The sequence below is a fragment of the Augochlora pura genome, chromosome 10 (assembly GCF_028453695.1).
Source record: "Augochlora pura isolate Apur16 chromosome 10, APUR_v2.2.1, whole genome shotgun sequence".
In the NCBI taxonomy this organism is placed as follows: Eukaryota; Metazoa; Arthropoda; class Insecta; order Hymenoptera; family Halictidae; genus Augochlora; species Augochlora pura.
In genome coordinates, this window is record NC_135781.1 from 14,635,698 (window position 1) to 14,661,353 (window position 25,656).

Genomic DNA, 25,656 nt, shown 5'->3' on the forward strand with positions numbered 1-25,656 from the left:
TAAGTGCGAACGTGTTAGTTAATAATTGCGTGCGCCTAAGTTAAGAAGCGTCATTGTAAGAAAGGGGGCGGAAGCGGATATCGTCTTCGTTCTGACCCCCTTTTGAATTTCTAACACTGCAATTTCCTCGTGTGAGACCCAGGCAATTGGTAATTACTTTGGTGCAGAAAATCTTGCAAATTATAATGTGGTTTGAGTCGAGGATTGTATTGAGCTAATAGCTGCAAATTACAAATTCTGTTTGAAATTCTAAAGTATTATTTAAGGCTATAAAAAACTATATTGTATGATTTTCAAATAAAGTGTGACTAATTGTATATTTGTTTTGTCCTACTCGTTTCTAATCATAAATGATCTTATTCTGTTCCATTAATTGATTATTAATTTATAGGAATTTAATTGCCTTTCTTATACTTCTGCTACACTAGTTTACATCGTTGATTTATCGTTGCAAAAGTAAAGCAATGATGGGCGATATGGTCTGAATGTGTAGTTTTTGTTACGAATAAAATTCGATCCGTTTTATCACATTTCTTATACCAAATCACTACGTTAACATGTTCGTCGCCGCGTCACCCATATCTGGGTGACAGGTATGCCTCTGTGGGGACCCCGTCACCCAAATATGGGTGACGCTCTTCTTATTTAAGATTTTATTTATTTAATTTATGAAAATTCCATTTGTAGCACAGGAATTTAATGGACTAAGCACCGACAAATGAGAAATATACAAAATAAAAATACTAAAAATTCATACATTATTATATTTGTTATTAAATATAACGGCTGGGGCCACTCGTTTTTGAGTCACTGTATCATTCACGGTGTAGGCCCCCACGATTCCAACAGAAAAATGTTTAGTCCTCTAACGGACGCCAGCCTAAGGGCTGGGACCATCTGTCACAGCATTATCCGGGGGATGATCTGGTCACGTAGGCCCAGTCTCCACTACCAAATTTTCCAGTTTAGCCGCATATAAAAGAGCTAAGACTTTTCTTCTCATCGGGCAGTTTCAAGTCAATTTCGTTCAAACACAGGAAGCAGCGCTCAACCTCGGCTAAACGCTACAAGTTCCAGTTTATCAATCCTAGTGCGAAATAGACTTCAAGACCAGAATTCATGCAAGAAGTCACAACAGATATCCAACATGGAGTGCACGAAGACAACCGTCCTCCAGAGGCTGCCGCGCAAAAGCACCGCAATCTTCTCGGACGCCCCACCACCTCAGAGAAAACATGCAGGTTCACCTCTAATATCCGACAAAGAAGATAAAGTCACAGAGGTCACCATGCTACAGGCCAACATCCCCACAAAAAAACGACTCGATGTCCTGTCTCCTTCGCCAGCAACACCAAGACACAATCAGGTGAGGTCGAACCAACCTCCTCCCCTACACTCCAATCCAACACAGCAAAATCCAGCCTAGCTTCAAATCCCAAGCCACCCCCGATCTACATAGACAACTTTGATGGCAACATCAAAGCCCTCACTCAAGCTTTACTGGCCGACTACGGCCCTAACTTCAATATCAAATACCTTGGAAACAAGGTAAAAATTGCCCTTGGAGACCCGGAATCTCACCACGACCTCCAAAACAAACTTAGAAAGGCTGACAAACCTTTTCACACGTTCACCCCTAATTACGAAAAACTTTTAACCGTAGTCCTTACGAGGGCTCCAAAACATGGAATCCCAAGACATTCTAACCGAAATTGAAGGATTTGGGATCAAACCCACCTCAATTGTACCTCTAGGAGGTAAAACTCAGCATACTAACAACACAAAAACTCACTCCACATATAAAATAACCTTCGAGAACGGCACCAGATTCAACTCGGTTAATAAAATCGGGTAATTCTTCTATACTCGTGTCTACTGGGAGAAATTCTTCTCCAGGAAGAATTACACACAGTGTTTCAGGTGCCAGGCCTTCGGCCACTCGTCTAGGAATTATAACCTTCCCCCGAAATACGTTAAATGCGCAGGGGCGCACTTCATCAAAGACTGCACAAAGCCCAGGGACACCCCCGCCACATGCTCCAACTGCCGTGGAGATCACACGGCCAACTATTCCCAATGTCCTGCACTATTAAAATATATCAGTAGAAAAATCCCCTCAACAAAAATAACAAACGCAATCCCCTCCATCCATTACACTCCTCCCGGCCCCGCCACCCAAAAAGCAGCTCCTCTCATATAAAGACGCCCTCTCTACCCCAAAACCAGCCCCAAACAATCCTGCCCCCGCCGAACAATTTGGAGAACCCATCAGCATCTTCGAAAAAATCAACCAACTAATGGACATTAATCTCATGATACAAAAAGCCCAAGAACTTCTCGATAGACTCCTTACCTGCACATCGGGGTCTCAAAAATTTTAAGCCTTTATGGCCGGCTGTAGCTCCATTAATTAATGGCCCGCCTCCCTAACATCTTCCTATGGAACGCCGAGTCTCTCCTTCCCAAGAGACTCGAACTCGCTCACGTCCTTCAAAAACTCAACATACACATAGCCCTCGTCACAGAGACCTGGCTCACGCCTCTCACCCAGCTCTCCATCCCGGGGTACACCATAATCAGAAATGACCGACCCTACCCCAAAGGAGAAGTCGCCATTATCATCAATAAAGATATATCCTTCGAAACCGTCCCAAGCTCAACCACCAACCTAGAATCCTTCCTTATCAGACTCAACTCCCCCAGACTAATCATCGGTGTGGTCTACGCCTCTCCCTCCACCAAGTTCTTACAAGCAGACCTTGACTGCCTCACAAATCGTACCGAAAACTTCGTCATAGGAAGCGATTACTCACCCCTAACTCCAGACCCTTGCCCCCACCCCACACCACACCCCATATCGACTGGATGGCATATCACAAGTATACCAGCAATCTCAAACTCATCACCTCCCTCCCCTCCACCAACAAAATCGACTCCTGCATCCGTAACCTTCAAGCCTTCGTAGTAGCCTGCCGCAAAAAAGCCACCACACACCACACACCACACTCCCCACCCCTACTACATTGACATCACAAAGGACCCACTCCTACTCTCTCTCATCCAAACTCGCCACAAAGTTCGTAGACTATGGCAAAAATACAGCCTAGACTACTTCAAGTCCTGGGCCAAATTACTCTCCCGTAAAATCTCCTCCAGAATCGCACGCATCAAAATCACTGCATGGGATAAAAAAAATCAGGCATCGAACCAGACCAGATCCAGTCTTCTGGAAAAACCACAAAATCCTCACCAACAAAAAACAATACATTCCTCCCATCTCCATGGATCACACCACGGTCACATCCGACACCGGAAAAGCCAACCACTTCAGCCGCGTTTTCCAGGAAGTACATAACTCCACCCTAAGGGCAAAATCCAGCCACGATCAGAAAATTAAATTATTCACAGAAAAAATCTTGCTCGCGCACCCCCCCCCCCCCCAGACCCCCGGCAACTCCTAACGCATCAAACACAACAAGCCTCACAACACTACAAATACCACTACCTTATGTACACAAAGCTATCCTATCCATGAGAGCTAACCATGAAAGCTCCAAGGCTCGATCACATCACTCCTGACCTCCTCAGGCACTCCGCCTCCAAAATCCCATTACAACTCTATTACATATTTAAACATTCCATAAAATTGCACTACATCCCCAACATCTGGAAAGCCGTCCTATCCATTTTTCACCAAAAATCTCATTCATGACTTGTCTTGAACACACGGCATTATGGGGTGGTGCTCCGTCTTGTTGCATCCACATGTTCATGCGAACATGCAAGGACACGTCTTCCAATAATTGAGGGAGCACATTTTGCAAAAAGTTGGCATAAACTTGCCCAGTCAAGCGCCCTCAAAAAAGTGTGGGCCAATGACGTGATCTCCGACAATGCCGCACCAACAATTAACGGACCACGGATGTTGAAGTGGCACAGTTTTCATCCATCGAGGATTTTTATTTGCCCAATAATGCATATTATGCCTATTTACATTTCCCGTATTAGTAAACGAGGATTCATCAGAAAAAAGCACATGTCTCAAAAATGAGGCATTTGTGCGCATTTTTGTACTTATCCAATTACAAAAATTGACGCGATTTATGAAATCAGTGCCATACAAATCCTGATGCAATGACATTCGATACGGATGGAATTCGTGTTCCTGCAAGATTCTTAAGACAGATCGCCGGCTAATTCCACTCCCTGATTTTATTCGCCTGCTGCTTACATGTGGATCTAATGCAACTAAAGCTAAGATAGTAGGCGCATTATTTTGAATAGTAGTCGGTTGATGTTTGCTCGTGTTTGTTTTATTGTACCGGAGCGACGAAAACGGTCAGCTAATCGCTTAAAAGCCATGTGTGACTTTTGTGGCCTATCCGGATAACGAGCCGCGTACAACACTTGGGCTTTTCTGTAGCTTTTATGGCACTCCCCCAACACCATGAACATATCGAAAGCTTCTTGAGAATTGTTCATTATTGCGCTCTGACGTATTCCGATTAGAAGGTAATGCGCAACTAAGCAATATGTTTACGCTGTTGCGTGAGGTGGGCGGCTTAATAAAACACGAACAAACATCGTTTCGGGCATGTTTTGTAAACAAAACTACACCAAGGCTATTGGAACCTGTGAAAGTGATTATTGCGATACTCTTCGGTTTTTTAACGACTTTCATACTTTGCGCGACTAGAATGACCTTGAATTATAGGTCGCTGGATTCGTCTTAAAATCGGCAATAATGTCATCGAAAAAGAAATATATAGTTCCACTTAAAAAAACATCGATGACCTTGAAATCTCAAAAAATATGACCTTGAAAAAAAACATTTCCACCAAAATACGTCCCCCTCCGAACCAAACAATTTGTTTCTGAAGCATTTTCGCGTATCATTAATGATAATGGAGATATTGCACTGTAACACTTTATTTGCCCCACCCTGTATATCACATATAACTGACGTTGTGATGCAAGATGGAGAAGAGGTGAAGTTAAATTTACCACCTATCGCCATACCAACAGGACCCTTTCGGCATAATGAAGTAGAGATTGAAAGCGGAACTTTTGGGCCAGTAACTGCTCAAACACATAATGTGTACGAATGATACATTTCGCCATATGTGACCGCACAACGTGTATTAGCATCGCACGTTGGGAATGCTAACTATTCCCCACTTCCCAAAGGTCTGTTTCCGGCAGCTCTAACGCCTAATCAAAACTTACTAGGCTTTGAACCCATCGATGCCCAAACAACAGGTGCAAGATCCAGATTAGAAGGAATCAAATTTCTAAACGATGATACGATCAAAGGTCGTTATAAATTTTCAAATCTTCTACAGAATCGCGTCTATGTAATACTAGCACAAATGAAAGATAGATTCAAAATGCTAGAAAGATTGAATTTTATGCCACCTATTAGAAAGAAGATCACTAATACCAACTTAACCTTTGTTGAATCAGTCGAACCCATGAATGATAGACAGACTCCTCTCTACACCAGGACTGTCAATGTACACAGCTTTTGCGCTCAAGGTTCAGCTACAGTTAACCAAGCAAATATGGAGTGCTTTCATCGTCGCCGTCAAGCCATAGATAACCAGGCTGCCGAAGGTATGTGCTTTACAACAGAAGCAAACCATGCTCCAGATGGATGGGCTGCCACCTTAAATGATAACTTCAACATGTTGGGTGCATTTGCTCCTGTTCTGTATCAGGATTACAAACCAATTCGACAATCAATGTTCGTTTCACATGGTCCTGCAGGCAGAAGAGCTACAGCGATGTCTAAGTTTATAGAGCACAATTATTACATTGAAAAGTAATGTTAACGCCCAATAATTCCCGGTGTCGCGAAACTTACACTACACTTGCACACTTGTAATAGACTGAATTTGTTACATTATATTCATTTTACTTGCAATTCAGTGTACAAATTATTTCATTCCATTTCCCAAGTGGAGTCAATTGTTGGTAACAATCCCACAAAGATACACCTTTACCGTTTGTGGTGTATCGATTAATATTTCTTTGGAAGTTACGAGGCCAATTAGATTCAATCTAAATATCCACAAAACTCATTTACCTCCAACCACGTTTGCAAACTGGCCCTCGGCTCGTAACAACGTTACACAATATTTTGCCTTATAAAAGGTTATAAAATAATTAAAAATCGGGTCGTTTAATAACAAACTCAGGACATTCAAGATTATGTAGTTTCATATTTTTCCGTGACGATATTAAAAAGATAGTGTATTTGAAATGTCCTTTTTTTTATAAAACAACTATTGTAAAAACGTTATCTTAATATTTTCAATCGCTTCTGAGTCCAATAAAAATGGACGCACATAAAGATCATTAGATAGATTAAATAAGTAAATAAATTAAAAAATGAGGCAGATCACTTATGTTAAGAAAACTAGAGATCAATTGCAGTATTAAAAGGGTGGATTCTTTATGCATGTTTATTCATCATTGATTACTAAATTTGCTATATTCAACCATTTTCTCTTTTATTAAAATTCTATGTATCACATATAATTTGAAGTTCGAAGACTTCTAAAATCAATAACGTAAATGTCGTGTTAAAAATGGCCACCGTAGATAATTCACATAAAGCATTTCAATATTAGTCACACCATTGCTAGAAAAATTGTGGATATCTGAATTTTACTAGCAACAATGAAAACATAATCATGAATAATGCATAAAGTAGTTTCTTTTCTTCAAAAAATTTTCCATTTCGAGTTTTGCACTTAATGAGCACAAATATTAAATCTATTAATTGTTTATAAAATTAAATATTTCGATTAATATTTAATATAATTTTGGTACGTAGAAAGAAGTTATTTATGACATATTCTACTGGTGTTATTACGAATATTGTTTTCTCGGTGATTGATTTTTAAGTGTTAGTTGTTCTTCCAAAACGTTTATTACGGAGTTTAAGATATTAGCATCTCGTTGACGATGTTTTTCGATGCATTGAAGACTTTTAGGATCTAAATCCGAGATTCCGACGTCACATAGAAAACTTCGCCCATTGGAAAGTTTTATTACGCTTCCTTTTGGGGTTGATACTGTGTGCCTGTGTAAACATAATCATATAATAAGTAAATAATGATTAATAAACAATTTCTTACTAATTATTAATAAGCGTCCATGTTATACAATTAGCAATTCTTTACAACTGGATTAAATTAACACACACTATATTTTCACTTCATTACACAATACTATTTCGTGTATAATTTATAGTATGTATCATTAATCCTAGAACGACCCCATTCCATTTTTCGACATAATTGATATTGTGGGATTGCGACTGACTCATAATAAGATCTTAACGATCAAAATATTATTTATTATTTTTAAAATATAAATGATGAAGTATGAGATGAGTTAGAAGGATAAGGAAAGCCCCAGGTTTTAGTATTTATTTACACGTCTGCAGACAATTTAAAAATGTTGTAGAGTCGCCGGCAATCCTACGGAGTCGTTCTAAGGTGTTTTACCATACATGCAATAATATTTTTATGAATCCAATTATAATATCGAGATGATTCATTTTAGTATTTATTGATTAATGGAACATTTTGTAATGTTTAAATATATATCCAATGTTATCTTGAATATAAAAAACGTAAGCTAATATCATTTTTTCAATGGAAATATTTTGATATTTTTAACAAACTAACAATATGTAACTTCTAACACATTACTTAAAATTATGAAAAATCTAGCAAAAATGATAACCGTTTGAGTTGTACGATGAAAAGAGTGAGAATGTTTCAAGCAAAAGTTGCTGATCGTGAAAATATGTGAAAAATTCTATAATTCTATTTAAAATTAGATTAGCTTTTGTCTTTTCATGCTTACATGAATATGCATACGTGTATTAATGATAACAATAATTATGTAAAGATTGGAAAAGGTAATTCAAAAAGGTAAACGGAAGTAGTTTACATACATAGTTATTGTAAAAATGTTATGAAATTGTTGTAAATAAGATAACACTTTACTTTTTTCACTAAATGCAGTGCCATGACTGATATTAAACATTTAAAACAAACTTTTCAGTTATCTTTCTAATAAATCTCATGAATGTCTGATGTTAATGCTTATAAAAAAATGATTTTCATTACACTTTTGTAAGAACTATTGTAACAATATACTCTACTATTACTTACAGATTTAATTCTCGAAACGTTAATAGTATTGAGCAATCCCTGGCACACGAAAATAAAACATAATTCTGCAAGCATAGTATATCTCTGGAGCTTATAGCAGAATCCATTTCTTTTTCTTTGGTGCAATACTCATTGTCTACATTTTGTATCTTATCAGATTTATTACGGAATACGACTTTATCTTCCAAGTACATAGGAAATAGATTCGATTTGTCGAGGCGAAAAATATTTTCAACATGGCCATTATTTATAATTCCCTCGGTGACTAAATTAACATTTCTAGTTTCATCACGATTGTACTTGCACTTCGCTCTGTTTGAAATCTGGATGCATTTGATACATGTTCTCAAGTGGTTTTCTTGCGAAGCGTTTGTGGTTTCTACGCCAGCTTTCTGAAAAAGAAAATCAACACAAGGCGAACGTTAACATCAATAACCATCTATGAATATTAGTCACTTATATATCCACGTTTACATTTATACACATACAAAAATTTACTTACCGAAAATTTACGATATTGCTTTCGATGACTCCAAAGCATCTGCATTTTTGTCAAATTGTCATATACTATATTGTCGTTTAACAATGGCTGCAATTTTGAATATATATTATACACGTACTCTGCACTAACAAAGGGTAGTTTCTGCAGGTGTAAAATCCTCTTAAGTATACAATTATTTGGCAGAGTTTCAGTTTCTGGATTGCATTCCTGAAAAATTAGGATGAAACAGATTTACGTTTGCTTTCCAATAATAATTTCATGAAGATGTCTGCAATTAACAGTAATTTATTAATCCCTTGATATAATAATATAATTACTAGATTGCTGAGTTTAGTGCAAAATGAACATTTTCCAAGTTAATTGGAAAAAACAGGAATGAAATGAAAATATATTTCTCCTTTTAATAAATTAATAAGTCCAACATCATGTAATACGTTAATTGCAAAACCTAACATTAGGGATTGTTTACAAATTTTCTTTTCTCAAAAAATGTAATTTATGCATTTAAGTGCATATGCATAAGTATACATTTTCTCTTCTGAGATTTTCTCAATAAATAAAAAAGAGATATTCTTAAACTCTTGTAATAAAGCTCTGTATCTATTAGCATCTATTATAAATGTATATTATATAAATATATATTATATTATAACTGTTGAGTATAAAATTAACAGTTTAGTGATTTCGAATATACTGTGATCAAAAAGTAATGTGAAATTGTCATTTAAATCTCCTGGGCATTAGGAAGGCAGGTCAATTTTTTTCCTAGGTTGGTAGACTGTCTATAATATTTGCGAAGCGTCTGTTTGTTAAAAGGTTTAATTATCTCCGAGTTACACGTGTTTTTGTAAACAACCAAAAGTGAATTTTTCGATTTTTACAAGGGGGGATTTTGTTGAGCACAGAACTTGCATCAAATTTTGTTTGCGGAACGAATATTCTTGTGCGGACACGTTGAAAATGTTGCGGAAGGCCTTTGGTGATCAAACTGTGGCACCAAAAAACGTTTATAAGTGGTACAACGAGTTCAAAGCGGGCCGAGAACGCGTTGAAGACGAACCGCGCTCTGGACGACCATCAACGTCTACCAACGAGGGCCTCGTCCAAAAAATCAAAGATTTGGTGCTTGAAAATCCTCGATTGGCAATTAGAGACAATTAAGAATATTATTTGAGTCATCTGCGTGAAGCTATTCGTCTGAAACGGCCGGAATTATGGGCGAACAACTCTTGGTTCCTTCATCACGATAATGCACCATGTCATACTGCATTGGTTCTTCGCGACTTTTTTGCCAAAAACTTGACCCATATCATTCCGCAACCACCGTATTCGCCTGATTTGGCTCCGTGCGACTTCTCGCTATTCAGCAAACTCAAAAGGCCAATGCGGGGACGCCGTTTTGACACGATTGAGATAAAAACCGAATCGAAGAAGGTCTTGAAGGCTATACCGGAAAAAGACTATTCCGACTGTTTCGAGGACTGGTAAAAGCGTTGGCAAAAGTGCGTTTTATCGGACAGGGATTACTTTGAAGGGGATGAAATTGATTTGTAAGAATAAATAGAGAATTTACATTTTATAAACAAATTCTCCTTACTTTTTGATCACAGTAGTATGTATATTCAGATTCACCAAAGATTCACCTGCATATTTCCTCCGTACAGTTTTTCGTAATTTGAATTCTTTGCCTTTGCATAAATGCATCTTAACGAACAAATAATAAAAACGAATAATAAGATCTCTGGTTAAGTTCAAATCTATAGACACTAACATTTACCTCGCCAGCGAAGTAAAGAAGTTTCTTTGCCTTTGCAGCAATGTCCGCGTTAATATAAGTGGTTGGTTCAAAGTCTTGTCTAGTGGAGGCGCATAATTCGTACTCAGGACAAGGCTTGAATCTATCTTGAGGGAACGAATGCAAAAGCGAAGCACAGATCAAGCTGCAGAATTCATCGATGTATTCTTCCTTTGTTCTACTGGATACGGAATTGCAAAACCATTCCGTCATAATATTTTCCAAATCGTTTGAAGATGATTCTTGATTGTAGACAACCGCGCCGTTTTTAAATATTTTGAAATTATTCTGAGGAGATGTTAGGAGTCCCTTTAAAGCTGATTTCATTCGATGCGGCACTCCGGAGAAAAGATTGAGTGGACAATAGGAGCTCCGGGCTTGTATCACATTCTTCTTCAGCTGAGAACACAGAGATTTATTAATTACAATGTTTTAACGTTTTGCTTCATATTGTTATGAACATAGTACAAGAAAAATGTTTACGTCTACTTTATTGCACTAGTGTGCTGTCATTAAGTTCGCAATGATATATTAAAAACTTTCTAAATACGACGACTGGCATACAGGATGGTTTATCTAAAGACATCCACTTAAATATGTCCTTCTATGACGATTTTCTTTGCAATTTATTGAAAATGAATTTTTATAGATTTGTGCAAAAAACCAATCGAGAAAACCCAAAGCTATTTTGTAACGCTTTTTTTACATTTTGTCAATGTTGTAATAATCTGACGCCAAAAGAAATTTAAAAAAAACGTTGTTTAAAACAAAAGACATTATCAAATTGAAACACTTCGAAGAAAAGTCGGAAATTGTTTAACTTGTTAGAAGATATAATCAACTATGTCACGAAGGAAAATAATGAATGATCTCGCATATTTTTAGCCAGTGAAAAACATATCATTTTGCTTATTACATCAAACTTTTCTCTCACATCATAAAGACATGCTCGTAAAGTTGTAGTTAAAACTAATTTTAGAAACTTTCGTCACATGCTCCAGACAGATGGGAATATTATATGTATATCTAAAAATGATACGTAAATTTGCATTGACAGCGGGAGATATAAGGAGTGTCTTGCCAGCTTCGCAAAATTTGTAGACTGGTAAAATAAGAGGGGGAAAATTATAGTTAACGACGAGAAAAGATTCAATCAGGATGGTCTAGACTGCTACGATTATTGTTATCATCGCAAAGAAAAGGAGGAATTGACGTAAGTGTGGTTTCAAATGCGCAAAGCATTCATACTGCAGTTTATGCTATCAAAATTGTTAATCATGTTTCATTTGAAAATAATTCACTTCTTTATTGGCTATTGTTAATCGAGTATTTATAGCAATAATATATAATCTAGACCTTAAAGAAATAAAGTTCACATTCAACCGTATATAAAATAATCTTGGAAGATTTGATATCGTTATACAATATTATTTGGATTTTATTATTTCTGTTCCGTAAGATTTTGTGATGAAAAATAATGGGTTAATTTATTATAAGATTAAAAAAATCGATTATTTTATTCTTTAACAAAATAAATGGTTAGAGTTATAGAAGATAATAAACAACCGACATGCTGTTAAATAATACAAATTATCATAGGTTTTCTCTAATTTTTTTTACATGTTTTTTTGATTCATAAATAAATGCATAGTACACTTTAAGTATTTATAAGTTAATATTACCTTACTAGATGTTTATATAAATGTAAGTTGTACAAATATGCATGTAATTTATAGGTTTTTTGCCAAAAAATAGTTTTAAAGTATTCAGTCGATTTCCATAAAACTTTCCTAAGAAATACTTTCAATGAAAATATTCTTCTATTTTCCCACAACTACTTTATGTGAGGCGTCTGAATGCTTTCAACGCTATTTTTTAACAAACAGAAGTATAACGAATGTAATTAACTTACACATTACCTTATGATACTGCATCAAACAGTACGGACATTTCTGAAATTTGCGACTGTCCTCTGTTAAGTACCCTTGTTTTGGTTTGATTTCGACGCAGAACGTTATGTTGCTTCGAAATAAATCCGCACTGCTTTTCGTTTGTAAGAAAGTATAATCTGGGTATTTTGTAGCGTGAGTCTCTGTGATTCTTTTGTTCCGTCGTTTTTCTGCAAACAAGAGGAAAATTCATGGTAGAAACAGTGTTCAAGAACTCAATTAAAGTTACGTTACATCTCTGCCGCTTTCCAACCGAAACAATCAATATTTTTATTGCCTCCGTACTCTCAATATTACTAAAAGTAAAATTAGGTGGCAGTGAAATATAGTCATCATTAGACTACATCAACTCTGAGAAATAGTTAATTAATCGTCATTGTTCCATATTCTCCCGATCCATTTTTGCCATAAATGCATAAAATCTGCTGTTTTCAAATGACAAATGTACCATAAATTATCGATTAAAATAGCTTTACAGTGACTGTGAACGTTGATCCTTAAAAGTGAATTCATCAGTGTATTAAATATTTGCAATATATTTCTAATGTCCACATTTGACACGCTCTTATCAATGCGAGTTTTGAGACAGCAGTATAAAAATATCAATTCTCCGCGATATGAATGAAGACGACACATGCGCACGCATGTAATGCAATTTTAAAGCAACGAACCCACCGATTAAAGTCATATTACTTATAAAACGACTTGATATTTCAAGTGTTACACGTTTGACTGCGCCAGTTACCGGTGACCCTCGTCGTAGTCGACGAGTTAATAGGCAGCTTTCATTGCATTACATACAGCAGCGTGTCGTGCATTTGTTCGACCTTAAAAAAGATGAGTCACGCGACTATCACTGATATGAAAATTAATTTCTTTGTGGTTTCCGTTCAAGGGTAGACGCTAGAGTAAACCCTCTGCACTTGACCAATACCGAGTGCTCCAAAATACATATTTATCAAAAGCTTATCGCCTTCGCTACGGCAGATTTTAATATGCATAGTGTGAATAGCGTATAATAGTTTAATTATAAGCGACGAAATTTTTCAGATCTTGCATTAAAGTGATTACAACGGTGAATCGTATTACACGCGTTTATTGTAATTTCTGATCAGACTTGTCTTTTCCAATACGAAAAGTTTATTCGAATTTGTTGGGCACTTGTACGTGCTGACACTACATCAAAAGCAAATTTTCTAGTTAAAAAAGTGTCGCGATATTGAAATTTTCATAAATCGATTCTCTTCATCGTTAATTTTGTAAGAGAAAAGTGACAGATTCCTTATCGAAATGCTATCTTTGCGTAGAAGAATATATTTATGTCACTCGTAATTTATCGAAAAATGATCTTTTCGTTTTGCTCGGGGTAAAAATTTCTACACAGGTAAACATTTCTCCGAAATAATGAGGTATGTGCAACAAAAATATGTCCAAACGTGACCCAATTTCGAAAATTTATAGCAGCATATGTTTTTTTATATTGCAACATCAGATCATTAGTGAGCGCAGGCAAGATGTCCGAAACACGAACGCAAGTCGTTCGTTTGCGTTTGCTGGATCCGTGTTTGCATATTCTTCGTTTTGAGTTTGAAAATAAACATTCCTGCGGCAGTTCGGTTGCGAAAATATCCCTGACTGCCCGGACGTGATCATTTTCTAAAAATAAGTAACTGGAGAGTTGCCCTGGAGGACGTAAGGAGAGAAAGTGCATGGAAAAGGGACACCCATATGCAACAAGTGCAACCGTACGGATATTACCATAGAATTACTTCCATTCCTCTTCATTTGTAGTCAAAAATCACAAGAGATAGGAAGAGAGACAGAGACAGACAGACAGAGAGAGAGCTTAACAATTGATGAATCGTAAAATCGTGTACAGTTACCGCGATACAGGTATTCAAATGTCCGAACAGTGGAAAGTTCCTCGTTTTCACAGTTTTCTAGTATTTCTCTTAAAATACCAAATGAGAAATTTATTCTGCTGAGAATTTTTTAAGAAATTATACAAAACCGACATTCATTCAAATCTGACAAATTATGTAAATTAATATAATATAACAGCTCCTTTTAAAATTCTTTTTTAAAAGAATTAAAAAGCTTCTTAAACACAGCCCAATCGTTAAGAAATATTAAAAACTGTACTCGTCTACAGGAAACAATTAATCGATTGTTACGACAAATCTATTACGTTAAGAGTTTCAACTATTAAATATGGACTTATTTATTGCTTTAGGTACCTCAAAAACTTTATCCAGAAGATAAAAATTGATAATATGGAAGTGAAATCTAATTTCAAAAGCTTGCCGAAAGTAAATGTGTTCGATGTTTCTATAAATAAAACCCACACGAGAAGATGAAAGAGTTAATGCATAATTCTTTTTGTGCAGATGAATTCTTGCGAAGGCAAATGTTTCGAAATTACATTAATTAAAGAATGTCAAAACTGACTGTTTGATAAAGTGTAATATAAAATATAGCACAAGAACGCCTAACAAATATGTGAGGAAACATAATGACCGTTACTTTTCTTATTAGAACTGTATGTCCATTGCATAGATGACACGAATAAACAAATGTGGTTGATTTTTTATGAACGATTAGTGCCTAAACATGATCCACCAATCTAAAATATTAAATTCCAAGTTCGAGAGTCGATGCGTTTCTTTATTGTTAAAGCGAAGCTACGGCAAGCAGCGACAATATTGGAGTTTGCTCATTGCAAAGAAGACGAAAGAAAAGAAGCAAAAAACTGCACGGCGTTAACTCTTTCTTCTTTTTCCATTCGCTTTGCCGTTTTCGTCATGACTTCACCTTTACCATTTACAAAGGTTGCACTAAACTAGAAAAACAGCGCGGCTGCTTCGCTTAACATTTTCGCGAATCCGGGACACCCAGAATTCAACTCAAAACTACAGAAAGTTTGCCGTTAGATGACGTTACAAACAATGGTGCATGCTACGATGATATTTTTTATTTAATTCCTGCACAGATACAGTCTATCAATATCGATATTAAGTACCGAAGGCGAGAAATTTGTTGCTATGACCTCTTTAGCCTTACCCTGCTGCTGGTGCTGTTTGTTACTCAAGAGATGGCACAGAGAAAAGTATAGAAGCGATTTGCACTCAGCCACCCATGTTAACAATCTCGCAGATTCAGGGTAAACGTGTTTCCCTTACTGGTAGAAATGATCTCTTCCTACTAGTCACAATTTTCAAAAAACGTGGTACTCGAGCTCGGCCGATTATAAACAAACAACGTCCTCTGACCTACGTCACCGTTTCGCTTTCTCGTGGTCTCCACTTTTGATTGTTATTGGCTGAGTCACATGCCGAACAAGAGACGCAATTAAATGGAGTGGGCGACCCATCACCCCTTTACGTGCTGATTAGTTTATTGGTCTCCTTTTTCACCCAGTCAGGTGGAGCGAGCGAGGTACCTACTTGCCCCTCGACAACAATTGTGCCATCTTTTCAGCTGCAAACAGTATTTTTTGCTGATTCGTACAATTTCCTGCCTTATTGTAGTGATGCTTTGTTTATTTGATTATTTGACTATTAGGACTATACCATTCAGGATGGATCTTAGTTTTTTACTTTGCTATCTTTTTATAGTTCTGATGTTAGAGTCTGATACTGTATCCTAAAGTTGACTGGCATATGTCCAAATGGACTTTAGGATATCTTCTATATTAATACTTTGTTGTATATTGTTAGTTGAGATTTTTTCCCGATCAGTCATCATAGTCGTCTATATTATGCGTATCTTTTAACGACGTGCGTTTTCCACAATAATTTTCTGTCCAGGTAGACGTCAATGTATCTAACTATTTCCCGTTGAGGTATTTCAATGTTGCGTGTATGGATTTTGTGGTGTTTATCTTTACTCACCTCTGTTGTCAGCCAAACTTCGGTTCCATTTAGATGACGCACCTCGATGATTTAAAGTGAATGTAAACACTATTATTTTAATGTCACGACTTTATGCGTAACTTTGCATATTCAATTATGCTGTTATTCAACAGATATTACGTTCGACTATAGCGTAAAACATACTTATTTAACTTTATTAAATGCAACGTATCCTTTTATAAAATATGGCAAAAGGTGTTGTCATAGAAAAGTTCCGAATTCTGTAAATATTGTGTTATGCGTTATAATTTGAAGTAGCAACATGCGCTACAGTAATATTCTTTGCATAAAATGTAATATTGTAAATTATCTGAAACGTGGACCTGTTTAGTTAATAAACAAAATACTTTTCAATTCTTCCTTTTTCTTTCATTCTGACGAACGTGTTATAATTGATCCATTAAATTACCATTTTCTTATTAGATAGGTTGGACTAATTTTACATTTTAATTCAACAATATTCGATGGTGCTAAGCTCGGCAATGTTCTAGTGGAGATCTATCCAAGTAGGTCTTTCACCTTATTCCGGACTCACGAGCCTGACGACCAGCTACGATAAGCCAAAGTCATAAAAGAGTGGGGATAGCAGCTATCTGTGAGTTCTTGATCGTGTAGAGATCGAACGACGACGATATCGGAGATAATGCCTTACTCACAGCGCCTAACCTTATCATGAGAGTAAATATACAATGAGACTATAAGCTCCGAGCTTTCGAAAACTAAATTGCACAAGCAGCAGATGAAGCAACGTAGGTCTAGATCAGCATTTCACTATCGATATCAGTCCCTTTTCGTCGGCTGTTCGGCTGTCCCACTGTAGCACTGTGGAACTTTGCGTTCTGGTGGCCCTATAAACCAGTGCTAATAGTAGTTGAAAAGAATTGAACAAAAGATATGCACAGGGAAATGACCGAAACACAGAAAATGGTATTCGAAATAATAGATAAAAATATTAGGTGTATGTAACATTTTCTTCCGATTCCTGTTCATTTATACACGATACGCTATAAATCAATTTTTGAAACGTTTCAATATTTTTTAAAAACTATTGTACAAAAAGTGAGCGAACGTAACGATCGAAAGTTATTTCGTATGAACGATTTAAGGAAAAACGAGAACTGCTGCAGATACGTAATATTTCCTGATATCATTCGCAGAGATTATTTTATGGAATAATTCTTTACGTAGAAATTAATTTTCATAATAAAATATAGATAAAATTTCATAAATAATTATAGAGGTCAAAGGCAAACAGACCAGCCGACAAAGCATTTTCATGTTTTTCATAGTTATAGTGCAATCTATTAATGTTAAAATTGAAATAACTCGAACAATAATGAAGTTTCCGAGCTGGTATTTTTACTGTGGTTCGTGTGCACGATACTGGAGAAAAATTGTGTATGGATTTTTCTATCCAATACTTTTATACAGAAAATAATATTTTTCAATCAAGAATTGCAAGTTGGAAAAATAATTTCTACATAACTCAATTCAACGTAAAAACAGCTATGAAAACATATATCCTCAAAATTTTATCTGAGAAATTACCAGTATATGAGGTTCGGCTAAACTGCCCACCTTTAAAATAATATCTCTGGTTTTCGTTGTTCGGTATATTAGTAAGACTGCATGGATGGTAAACTTTAGATCGGCCACATCCAAATGGCACTTTCGCGAACCAGAGCTCTCTTCGAGGTTCTCGAGCCAGGTAGCGAGTGATGCGAAGAGTCAAGGCCATAAAGCAGTCGGGACAGTGGCGTTGTGTGAGTCGGACACGTAGTGGGAGTTAGATCATGTAGGGATTGTACGGTAATGGGATGCATGACATTGACTCATTCACCGACCCCACCACGAGGCTTTAACTCTTGTTAGGACGTGATTTCACCGGCTCGAGATTTTTGGCACATCGCTCGCCAGAAGTGGCTTTGACGGGGACGGTTCTAGCAATTTCTGCTTGCAAACCGAGATACTGTGCGGTCCCCCCCCGCATCGTGGAATATGGTGGCTAATGCATGACGCACTTACAGGTGCCACGGTTTTGCGCACAAATCCGGCGGATGATGAGATACGAAATTGATATTATCATGATGCCAGTGATTAATATCTCGTCAGCGATAACGTTGTAATACCTGTTGCTCGACGGCAAACGGCTCAATTATTTCAAGGAACCGAAAATCTCCTGTGAAAGTCAATTAGTCGCCACTCCGCCGAGTTAAAACCGACTGTGGCAGTAAATCGATGTGTGTATGTGGAAATTGCGAGGATGATTAGGTGAAGCAAATTTCTGAGAAACTGATTAAAAGTAAACGCGAACCGTAATTTATGTAACATGTGGTAGTTAATATGTACAGTAGACAAAGAAGAAGAAGAAGGAACAGGCTGGTATTCATTTACTACGTTCCAAACAGTGAAATATGAGTTTGTATTGCATATGCAATCATTTATTTACTTGCGAAAGCGTATGGAAAAGTGCACAAATGTTGTTGGCAAAACTCTTGCGTAGATTCTTTTTGTAAGAGACAATAAGTAAACATTCGTTACTAAGGGAAGTAAATAAATTGATTTATATATAATATTATTTTACTAATGCGGAAACTAGAGGTCACTATTTCACGTGTATTTAAATATTAGAAATTTCTATTTCACGTGGTTAAGTGTAATTAATATAATAAGTGTTTGAATTCGTGTAACTTTTAATGCACGTGTTCTCAAGTATTTTACGCGTGCAGACGTGTATCGTAGTCGGTGCATTTCCGGGCAAATGTACCTATGTATTTTAATATATGATTAAACATATATGTGCTACTAATATATTCATATGTTATTTTGTGTGATCATTTTATGTAGGAAAGACTTTCAACATTTGCAAGTCCAGTCAAAAGTGGAACGTCAATTTGTCCAATTAAATTTGGGCAAGTTCGTCCGGATGAAATCGGACAAACGAAAAAGCTTTTAAATCTGAATATTTATTACGTAAAAGAAATATTTTATGATCGAAAGGCATAAAATAAATGAAGTGAAATCAATTGTTTTTAAATCACGATGTTAAAATTGAGGCTATGCACAGCGATGAAGATAAATATTCAAAAATATGTCAGCATGTACCAAATACACGTGTATTTGCACGTATATCGTAATACACATATGTTTTGATACGCAAATGTTAAAAATTACAGAAATCTATACACGTGCATATGACGTATACGTATACACGGATATATGGAACACATACACATGTGTTTTTAATACGCCTGATATAATGCTGAATACTCAAGTGTCAACAATCCGATCGGAAAATAAAAATGCATCAGTGCAATTGTCATATAAACCTTTGTCACATAAACGCAAATACATGGTTCACCAATTCCGTGTATACGTGTATCTTCGGTACACATTCAAAATATCTCTGCGTAAAAATTATTTGTATAACTTTCACGGTCAAAGTAGAAAATTTCTTAAAGTTGAAAATTTATCTTTTTTCAGAAAATGTTTTAGAAATTGAGAGTAATGGACAATGATTTTTCATGTTGAGATCATAAAATAATCATTTTCGTGTTGAGATCATAAAAAATTGTAAATGGAACGATGTGATTACACAATAATTTCGTTATGTACCTTTTCGAAGCAACTGACAGGTGATTGTTTGCATGAGTACTCCGCTATAAATGCTTGAAGAAATAAAGGAGGTTTCCAACAAACTTGGTTCAAACAAAGGAGACGGTAGGACGATTGCAGGATGTATGCTCGGTTGATTCGAAGGGTTAGTGGGAAAATGTTAAACGTCTTCCCTGCCGACTTTCTCTCCGACGTAGAGAAATACAAACCGTATTCTACGTGTCATAAAAATTCTATTTTATTGTCATACATGCATATAAATTACTGAGATCTACGAAACGCAGTTTCTGAATTTGTATTATAGGCTCGGATAGAAAAGTTGAGAAACACGCGTCCTTCTTTCATGTAAAAAGTATTCAAGTGATTTTGTTTAGTTAATTTTAAAAAGATTATACAATTTTTCAAGGAGTCTTTGAGTATATAGTTGCTACTGTAAGTCTGTTAAGACTGAACTATACATGTGAACATATCATTATCGGTTGATCCGTACGTCATACGCAAATGTATCGAAACATACAGTTCTATTGATTCGAACGAAATGTGAAGTACTGACGCGATTAAATAACGAAACGACCACTGAAGACGCAGGTTGATTACATTAAACGGCAGAATTGTGAAATTCTAGATTGCAGTCAAGTTTAAATAACGTAAGAACTAGGATGAACAATTTGTGACGACAGCGATGTGACAGAATAGTTTAAATTCGACTGAACGAACGAAGCGAACAAATTAAGATAAAGGTAAAACAAGTTCACTAAGAAGGGTGTAATGAAGAAGACGATATCTCCCGAAATGATGTTCCCACGCGTTCTGAAGAATACATAGCATCAAAGATAGTTATCAGATGATACATAGCGTAGGTACTAACTTTGAAACTAAAATGCGGTTTGGCAGCTCCGAGAGCCTGAAACAGCAAAGCTAATCAAAACATATCAACGTAGTATATACAACATATAAATGCAAATAAACAAAGAACAAATTATAATCTTTCATGTGAAATGTAGTGATTAGCTGAGTTGTTCTATTATCCGATTACGATGAACGCAATTAGTTTGAATAATAGGTTCTATTGCGAATACATGGGAAATTGATCAACAATCAATCATGTCCTGTTTTAATCTATCATTAAAGAACAGTATGAGCGATTAAACAACCAGAATTCCATTTATGGCAATCCTAATCTAACGAAACTAGCAAGAAATGCAATAATAACGGAATACCTGCAACGTTGTTTAACGTCTTCTTCGCGTATTATTTATACAACTGAATGAATATAATTCATACCTCTAAACTCTAAACTTTACTCCGTTCGCGCGTTTCTAACCCGCTGTGTGTTTCCAACGATTTAGAGCGCGGAACGGAAAATCAATATTGTGAAGAACATTGTCTGCGCCTGCTGACAGCCTTGTACCTCATGTTTAGACACAATTTACTTCGATAAGGTAGTCGTTAGATGGTCTGGAGACGAAAGTTTCGGATTTCGTTTCCCTGTCTACCAGACCTTCCTCAGAAAATAATGGCGGACTCGTATGCCGATAGTTCGAAAGCTTCTCTATAGAACTCTCTGTGCTTGAATGTCAAGTATAAGTCAACAACGCTGTGCGCTACCCCCTCTAAAGCTTTATGTGTCTGTGTATAGGAAGGGGGGAGGGGGAGGAAGAGTGAAATGTTAGATTGAATTTGACTAAGATGAAAAAGTATCTCAGAAAGAATATCTACTTTTCATATTATTTTTATTAGTTCATACCTATTACATATTAAAGGAGTTAACTAATTCCACAAACCTCTAATTTCGTTCTACATTTATTACAAACGTTTTGTACAAGCTTCCACTAAAAATTATCCATATTGCACTCAGAAATATTCCTTTTATAAATCATATCCTTTTTTTGATTTACAAATTAATACCTTTTTTAGATTCTATTCACCTTTCGGTACATAAAGTTAACACTTTCGCAGATCTTATTCACCTACCAAAGTATGAAATTCATGGTTTTGCAAATTCACTTATTTGTTACTGTTCGTAATAAATTCCGTGTAGAATTTAAAAATTGAATAAAGCATGGCCAATTTTTATCTGTAAAAGAGTTAATTTTATTTGCAAAAAGGTGAACTTAATTTGCATATGGTTAAATATGTTGTGGAAGAAAATCAATTTGAAGTACAAAAATGTCAAAATGATCTGCAAAAGGAGTAATCTGGAGTAAAAAATGGTGAATATGATTTCCAAGAGGATTAATTTTCAGTACAAAGGTGTGAGAATGACATGAAGTAAAATCAATTTTGAGTGCAGAACCTATGTACATAATTTAAAGGAAGAACGTATCAAACTACAGTCGAGTTAATTGATATTGGAGCCAAGGTCAAAACTGAGACATCAGGAATCGGTTAAAGGATCTGTTAAAGGAAATTGCAATTTCAGCGAACAACCGTATCGGCGGATGAAGTTGCAAAGAAAGGTACTGTAGATCGTTCCGCCGACTATTTCACAGAATTATTGCCTTGTGAAGTTGCGTGGGAAATCTCGTGTACAATGTGCGATGGGAATAACATAATAACCTTTTTTGAAAGCGTGGTTCAAATAAAAGGTGTAGAAGCATTTTACGGCAACAATCACTGACTGGTGCTACACTATCATCCGACTATGTACGTGCAGCCGTTCACAGAATTGCGACAGCACGAGTTTCTGCAATTTCAAACATACGGGTACCAAGAAACAATACAAATTACAACGCTAGTCCCCTGATCCCAGTTAAAAGGTCATGAGTCATGAGAAACGAGACCGAGTACGAAACTCTTTACTCTCCTTTAAATATAAATCTTGCGCAATGCCATGCCTTCGAGTATTATAATTTCAAACTCGATACGGAAACCGTCCGCTGCACCGCAATTAGCCAATCAAAGGACTTTTGATAACTTCGCCGTTTTTACCGATAACAAAAAGTCGATGCTTATTTGAAATACCGGAAATTCATTTAATTCAAGAGAATGCCTCTGTTAACATTTGATAACATTTGACGCACGGTTGAAAGTACTTTTATATTATCTGCGCACATACACATGCGCGGAACACATCCGTTCATTACCGATGAGATGAATACTCAACGAGTACAACCCCCGGCAAAAAGTATTCGATCAAATGAATCGTCCATCTGTGTAGAAAGGTAAATTAAATAACAAAACTCGTTATATAATGAAAATGTTAATATACAAATTGATACATTTGCTGATGTTAAAAAATACAACATTAAATAATTGAACGTTGTGCAACATTTTCTAACTATCTGTATCTTTGATCACTGTTACGTGTTAAAAAAATCCTTGCTACTTTCTATAATTTAGTAGACAGTACATTGCTTTGTTCTCGATGAAACGAAAAAAGCATTTGTTATTAATGTTTTATATAAATGTCGCTAAAGCTTCTATTACGTTTGTCTGTTTAATATGTCTGCAATAATATTTTTCGTTCTTAATAACTGCTTATGACATTTTATCAATAATTAAATTCGTTAGCGATAACTCAATAGACAGATAAAAAGTATTCAAAAGTTTCAACAAGCTACTTTAGCTTTTAGCTTTTCTTAAATCATCCCTTAAAATATTTGGCGATAATATTTTTTCTTGATAAACGTACCTATCAAAATTGACGTGCGTGTACTTAATTTCAATTGTTTTATATAATAAATTTATACTAAATTGTACACTAAAATTATATATGAAACATTATGTAAAATACAAATTTTGTCGTTTTCCACGTTCATTATAAATGTATAACATTTTCATAACTCCATACAACGATAATGTTTAAAAATAATCTGCATTAATGCATTAAATAATTAAACAAAATGCGACCTGTAATCTACTTCTTACGGATGTAGAAATCATTCGAGTTGAATATTATACTTACGAATTGATTAAAACGTTATTTATGGCGAAGACGTTCACCGTTCAATAATAATTCACGTAAAGCCTGAACAACCAGTGATTAATACTCTCAGCAACTAAAACGATGCACTATTGATAAAAGAAGACTAGATGAAGTCTATACTCCTCATTAAGGGGAGCCAATTTGGGCTTCCTGTATAACGTGTTTTCTTCGTAACCCGAGCAGTTTCCATTCTTCGCGAACGGTTTCTCATATCGTTCTAATTTCTTGCTGTCAGCGAGACGTGTATCTCGTAGAAGCAGGTTTCTCGTACATCATGCCAGGTTTCGAGAACCCGGGTTCTATCAGTCGAAAGACTCTGTCTGTGGGATCTGTTTTCCTGTACTGTTACAGAGTCGGAAGCCTGTTTGCCGAGTTGCTCGCTTAATGAACTCTCCATAAATTCAGTATTGTTTAATGAAATCATACAAATGCGGTAGCGAAACAATTTATCTTTCCTTCGTTTATAGCTGTTAATAATTTAGCGAAGCGTTTCGAACAATTAACAGCATGAGAATAAATTTCCGTGTAATCGTATTATGCAACAATTATGAACAGGGCTGAATAAAGCGAGTAATGCCCATAATTGAATCAAATTTATTTCTTATGCTAATGTTAGATATATGCACTCAAGTAGTGACGGGTGGGCCGCTAAAATTTGTTATACAATGTCCAAAAATGATTTTTGCATTATGCATAAAATGCGCTAAGTTATATAAAACGGAAATACTATAACTCAGAAGAATTTATTTTAAATTTGGAGTTAAAATGACATCGAGTGCAAAAGATTAACTATTGTTCATATTGTTATCGAAGATTATAAAATCTGCGTTTTGATAATGTGATATGGAAAATGAAATTAAAAGCAGGTCTTTCGTCAAATCAGGAAATTCACGTACATTCTCTTCAAACGTCAATCCCCAACGATCGTCCAACATTCAATGCGCTCCTCTTTTGCAAAATCGCTCGTTTTCTTCCGGTCTCTCTCTATCTCTCTCACACATTTTCATCCTTTTCGCTTTCTTTTAATTACTCTCATACACATTCATACTCATTCGTCTCATTCTACATACATCCCTCTCCACACACTCTCATTATACTACAATAACTTTATTTTTCAATTATTAGTTTTCTCAGTCAGAATATAATTACAAAATGAAATATAACAAACTGTGGACAGGTATACTATTTCAGCGCAGAAAAGTATGATCCTATAAAGTAGTATATTACATGGTTTTGTGGCAACCGGCCCCGACTCCAATGTTCATCAGTCTGAATCGTGCTGTTTTTCACTAACAACTTTCGCGTACTTCACTCAACCACAGCTGCAAAACAACCGTTGCACTCTTATTTTGCTAACCCCCACTATTAATTAACCTCTTAGAGGCTAATGGTTATCTCGCAGTAATTACGCCAGCTTTTAATGTACAACATTCATATTAACGTTTATTTTTAATCATCCATCATCGATCATTGTTTCCTCTTTCTCACTATGCCTATATAAAATAACATCTCAAATAGTTAATATTTACCGGAAGTAGTTATTTGAGGTAATACCTCTTGTGACTAAATTTCTTTTAATTATTTGAGATTCGATTTCTTATTGTGAATATTTATGAGAGAAAATAGATTTGTAGGAAAAGCACTACCACATATTGCTTCAAAAAGCAAGCTTTTCCTTGTATTTCTATTAATTAATGAATGCAATTGAAACGTTCGACATCTGTTTGATTCTAATAACGTAACTGTCATCGATTGGACACAATATTG

At 35.9% G+C, this 25,656-nt stretch overlaps 2 protein-coding genes across 8 annotated transcripts in view; one reads left to right on the forward strand and one right to left on the reverse strand.

Moving 5' to 3' along the window:
* Positions 1-4,956: 4,956 nt before the first annotated feature.
* On the forward strand, positions 4,957-5,923 carry LOC144476178 (uncharacterized). The gene is made up of 2 exons (XM_078192834.1): positions 4,957-5,613; positions 5,718-5,923. The coding sequence occupies exons 1-2, from the start codon at positions 5,370-5,372 to the stop codon at positions 5,789-5,791; spliced, it is 318 nt and encodes a 105-aa protein (XP_078048960.1). The 5' UTR covers positions 4,957-5,369; the 3' UTR covers positions 5,792-5,923.
* Positions 5,924-6,058: 135 nt separating this feature from the next.
* Ipk1 (Inositol phosphate kinase 1) overlaps positions 6,059-25,656 on the reverse strand; it is a 248,619-nt gene continuing 229,021 nt past the window's right edge. For 6 of the 7 annotated variants that reach the window (XM_078192833.1, XM_078192828.1, XM_078192831.1 and 3 more), the window contains 5 exons: positions 12,406-12,605; positions 10,463-10,885; positions 8,692-8,898; positions 8,190-8,581; positions 6,059-7,087 (listed from right to left, as the gene is read on the reverse strand). In XM_078192833.1, coding sequence (XP_078048959.1) covers positions 6,874-7,087; positions 8,190-8,581; positions 8,692-8,898; positions 10,463-10,885; positions 12,406-12,605 — 1,436 coding nt within the window. In that variant the 3' untranslated portion in view covers positions 6,059-6,873. The remainder of the gene's footprint in view (positions 7,088-8,189; positions 8,582-8,691; positions 8,899-10,462; positions 10,886-12,405; positions 12,606-25,656) is intronic. The other variant, XM_078192829.1, reaches the window with a different exon arrangement.

Bases quoted from the DNA above. Each gene is read 5' to 3' on its own strand.
- LOC144476178 (XM_078192834.1), top strand. From the start codon at position 5,370: ATGAAAGATAGATTCAAAATGCTAGAAAGATTGAATTTTATGCCACCT. The intron at 5,614-5,717 runs GTATGTGCTTTA...GTTCTGTATCAG, and splicing joins AGATAACCAGGCTGCCGAAG to GATTACAAACCAATTCGACA.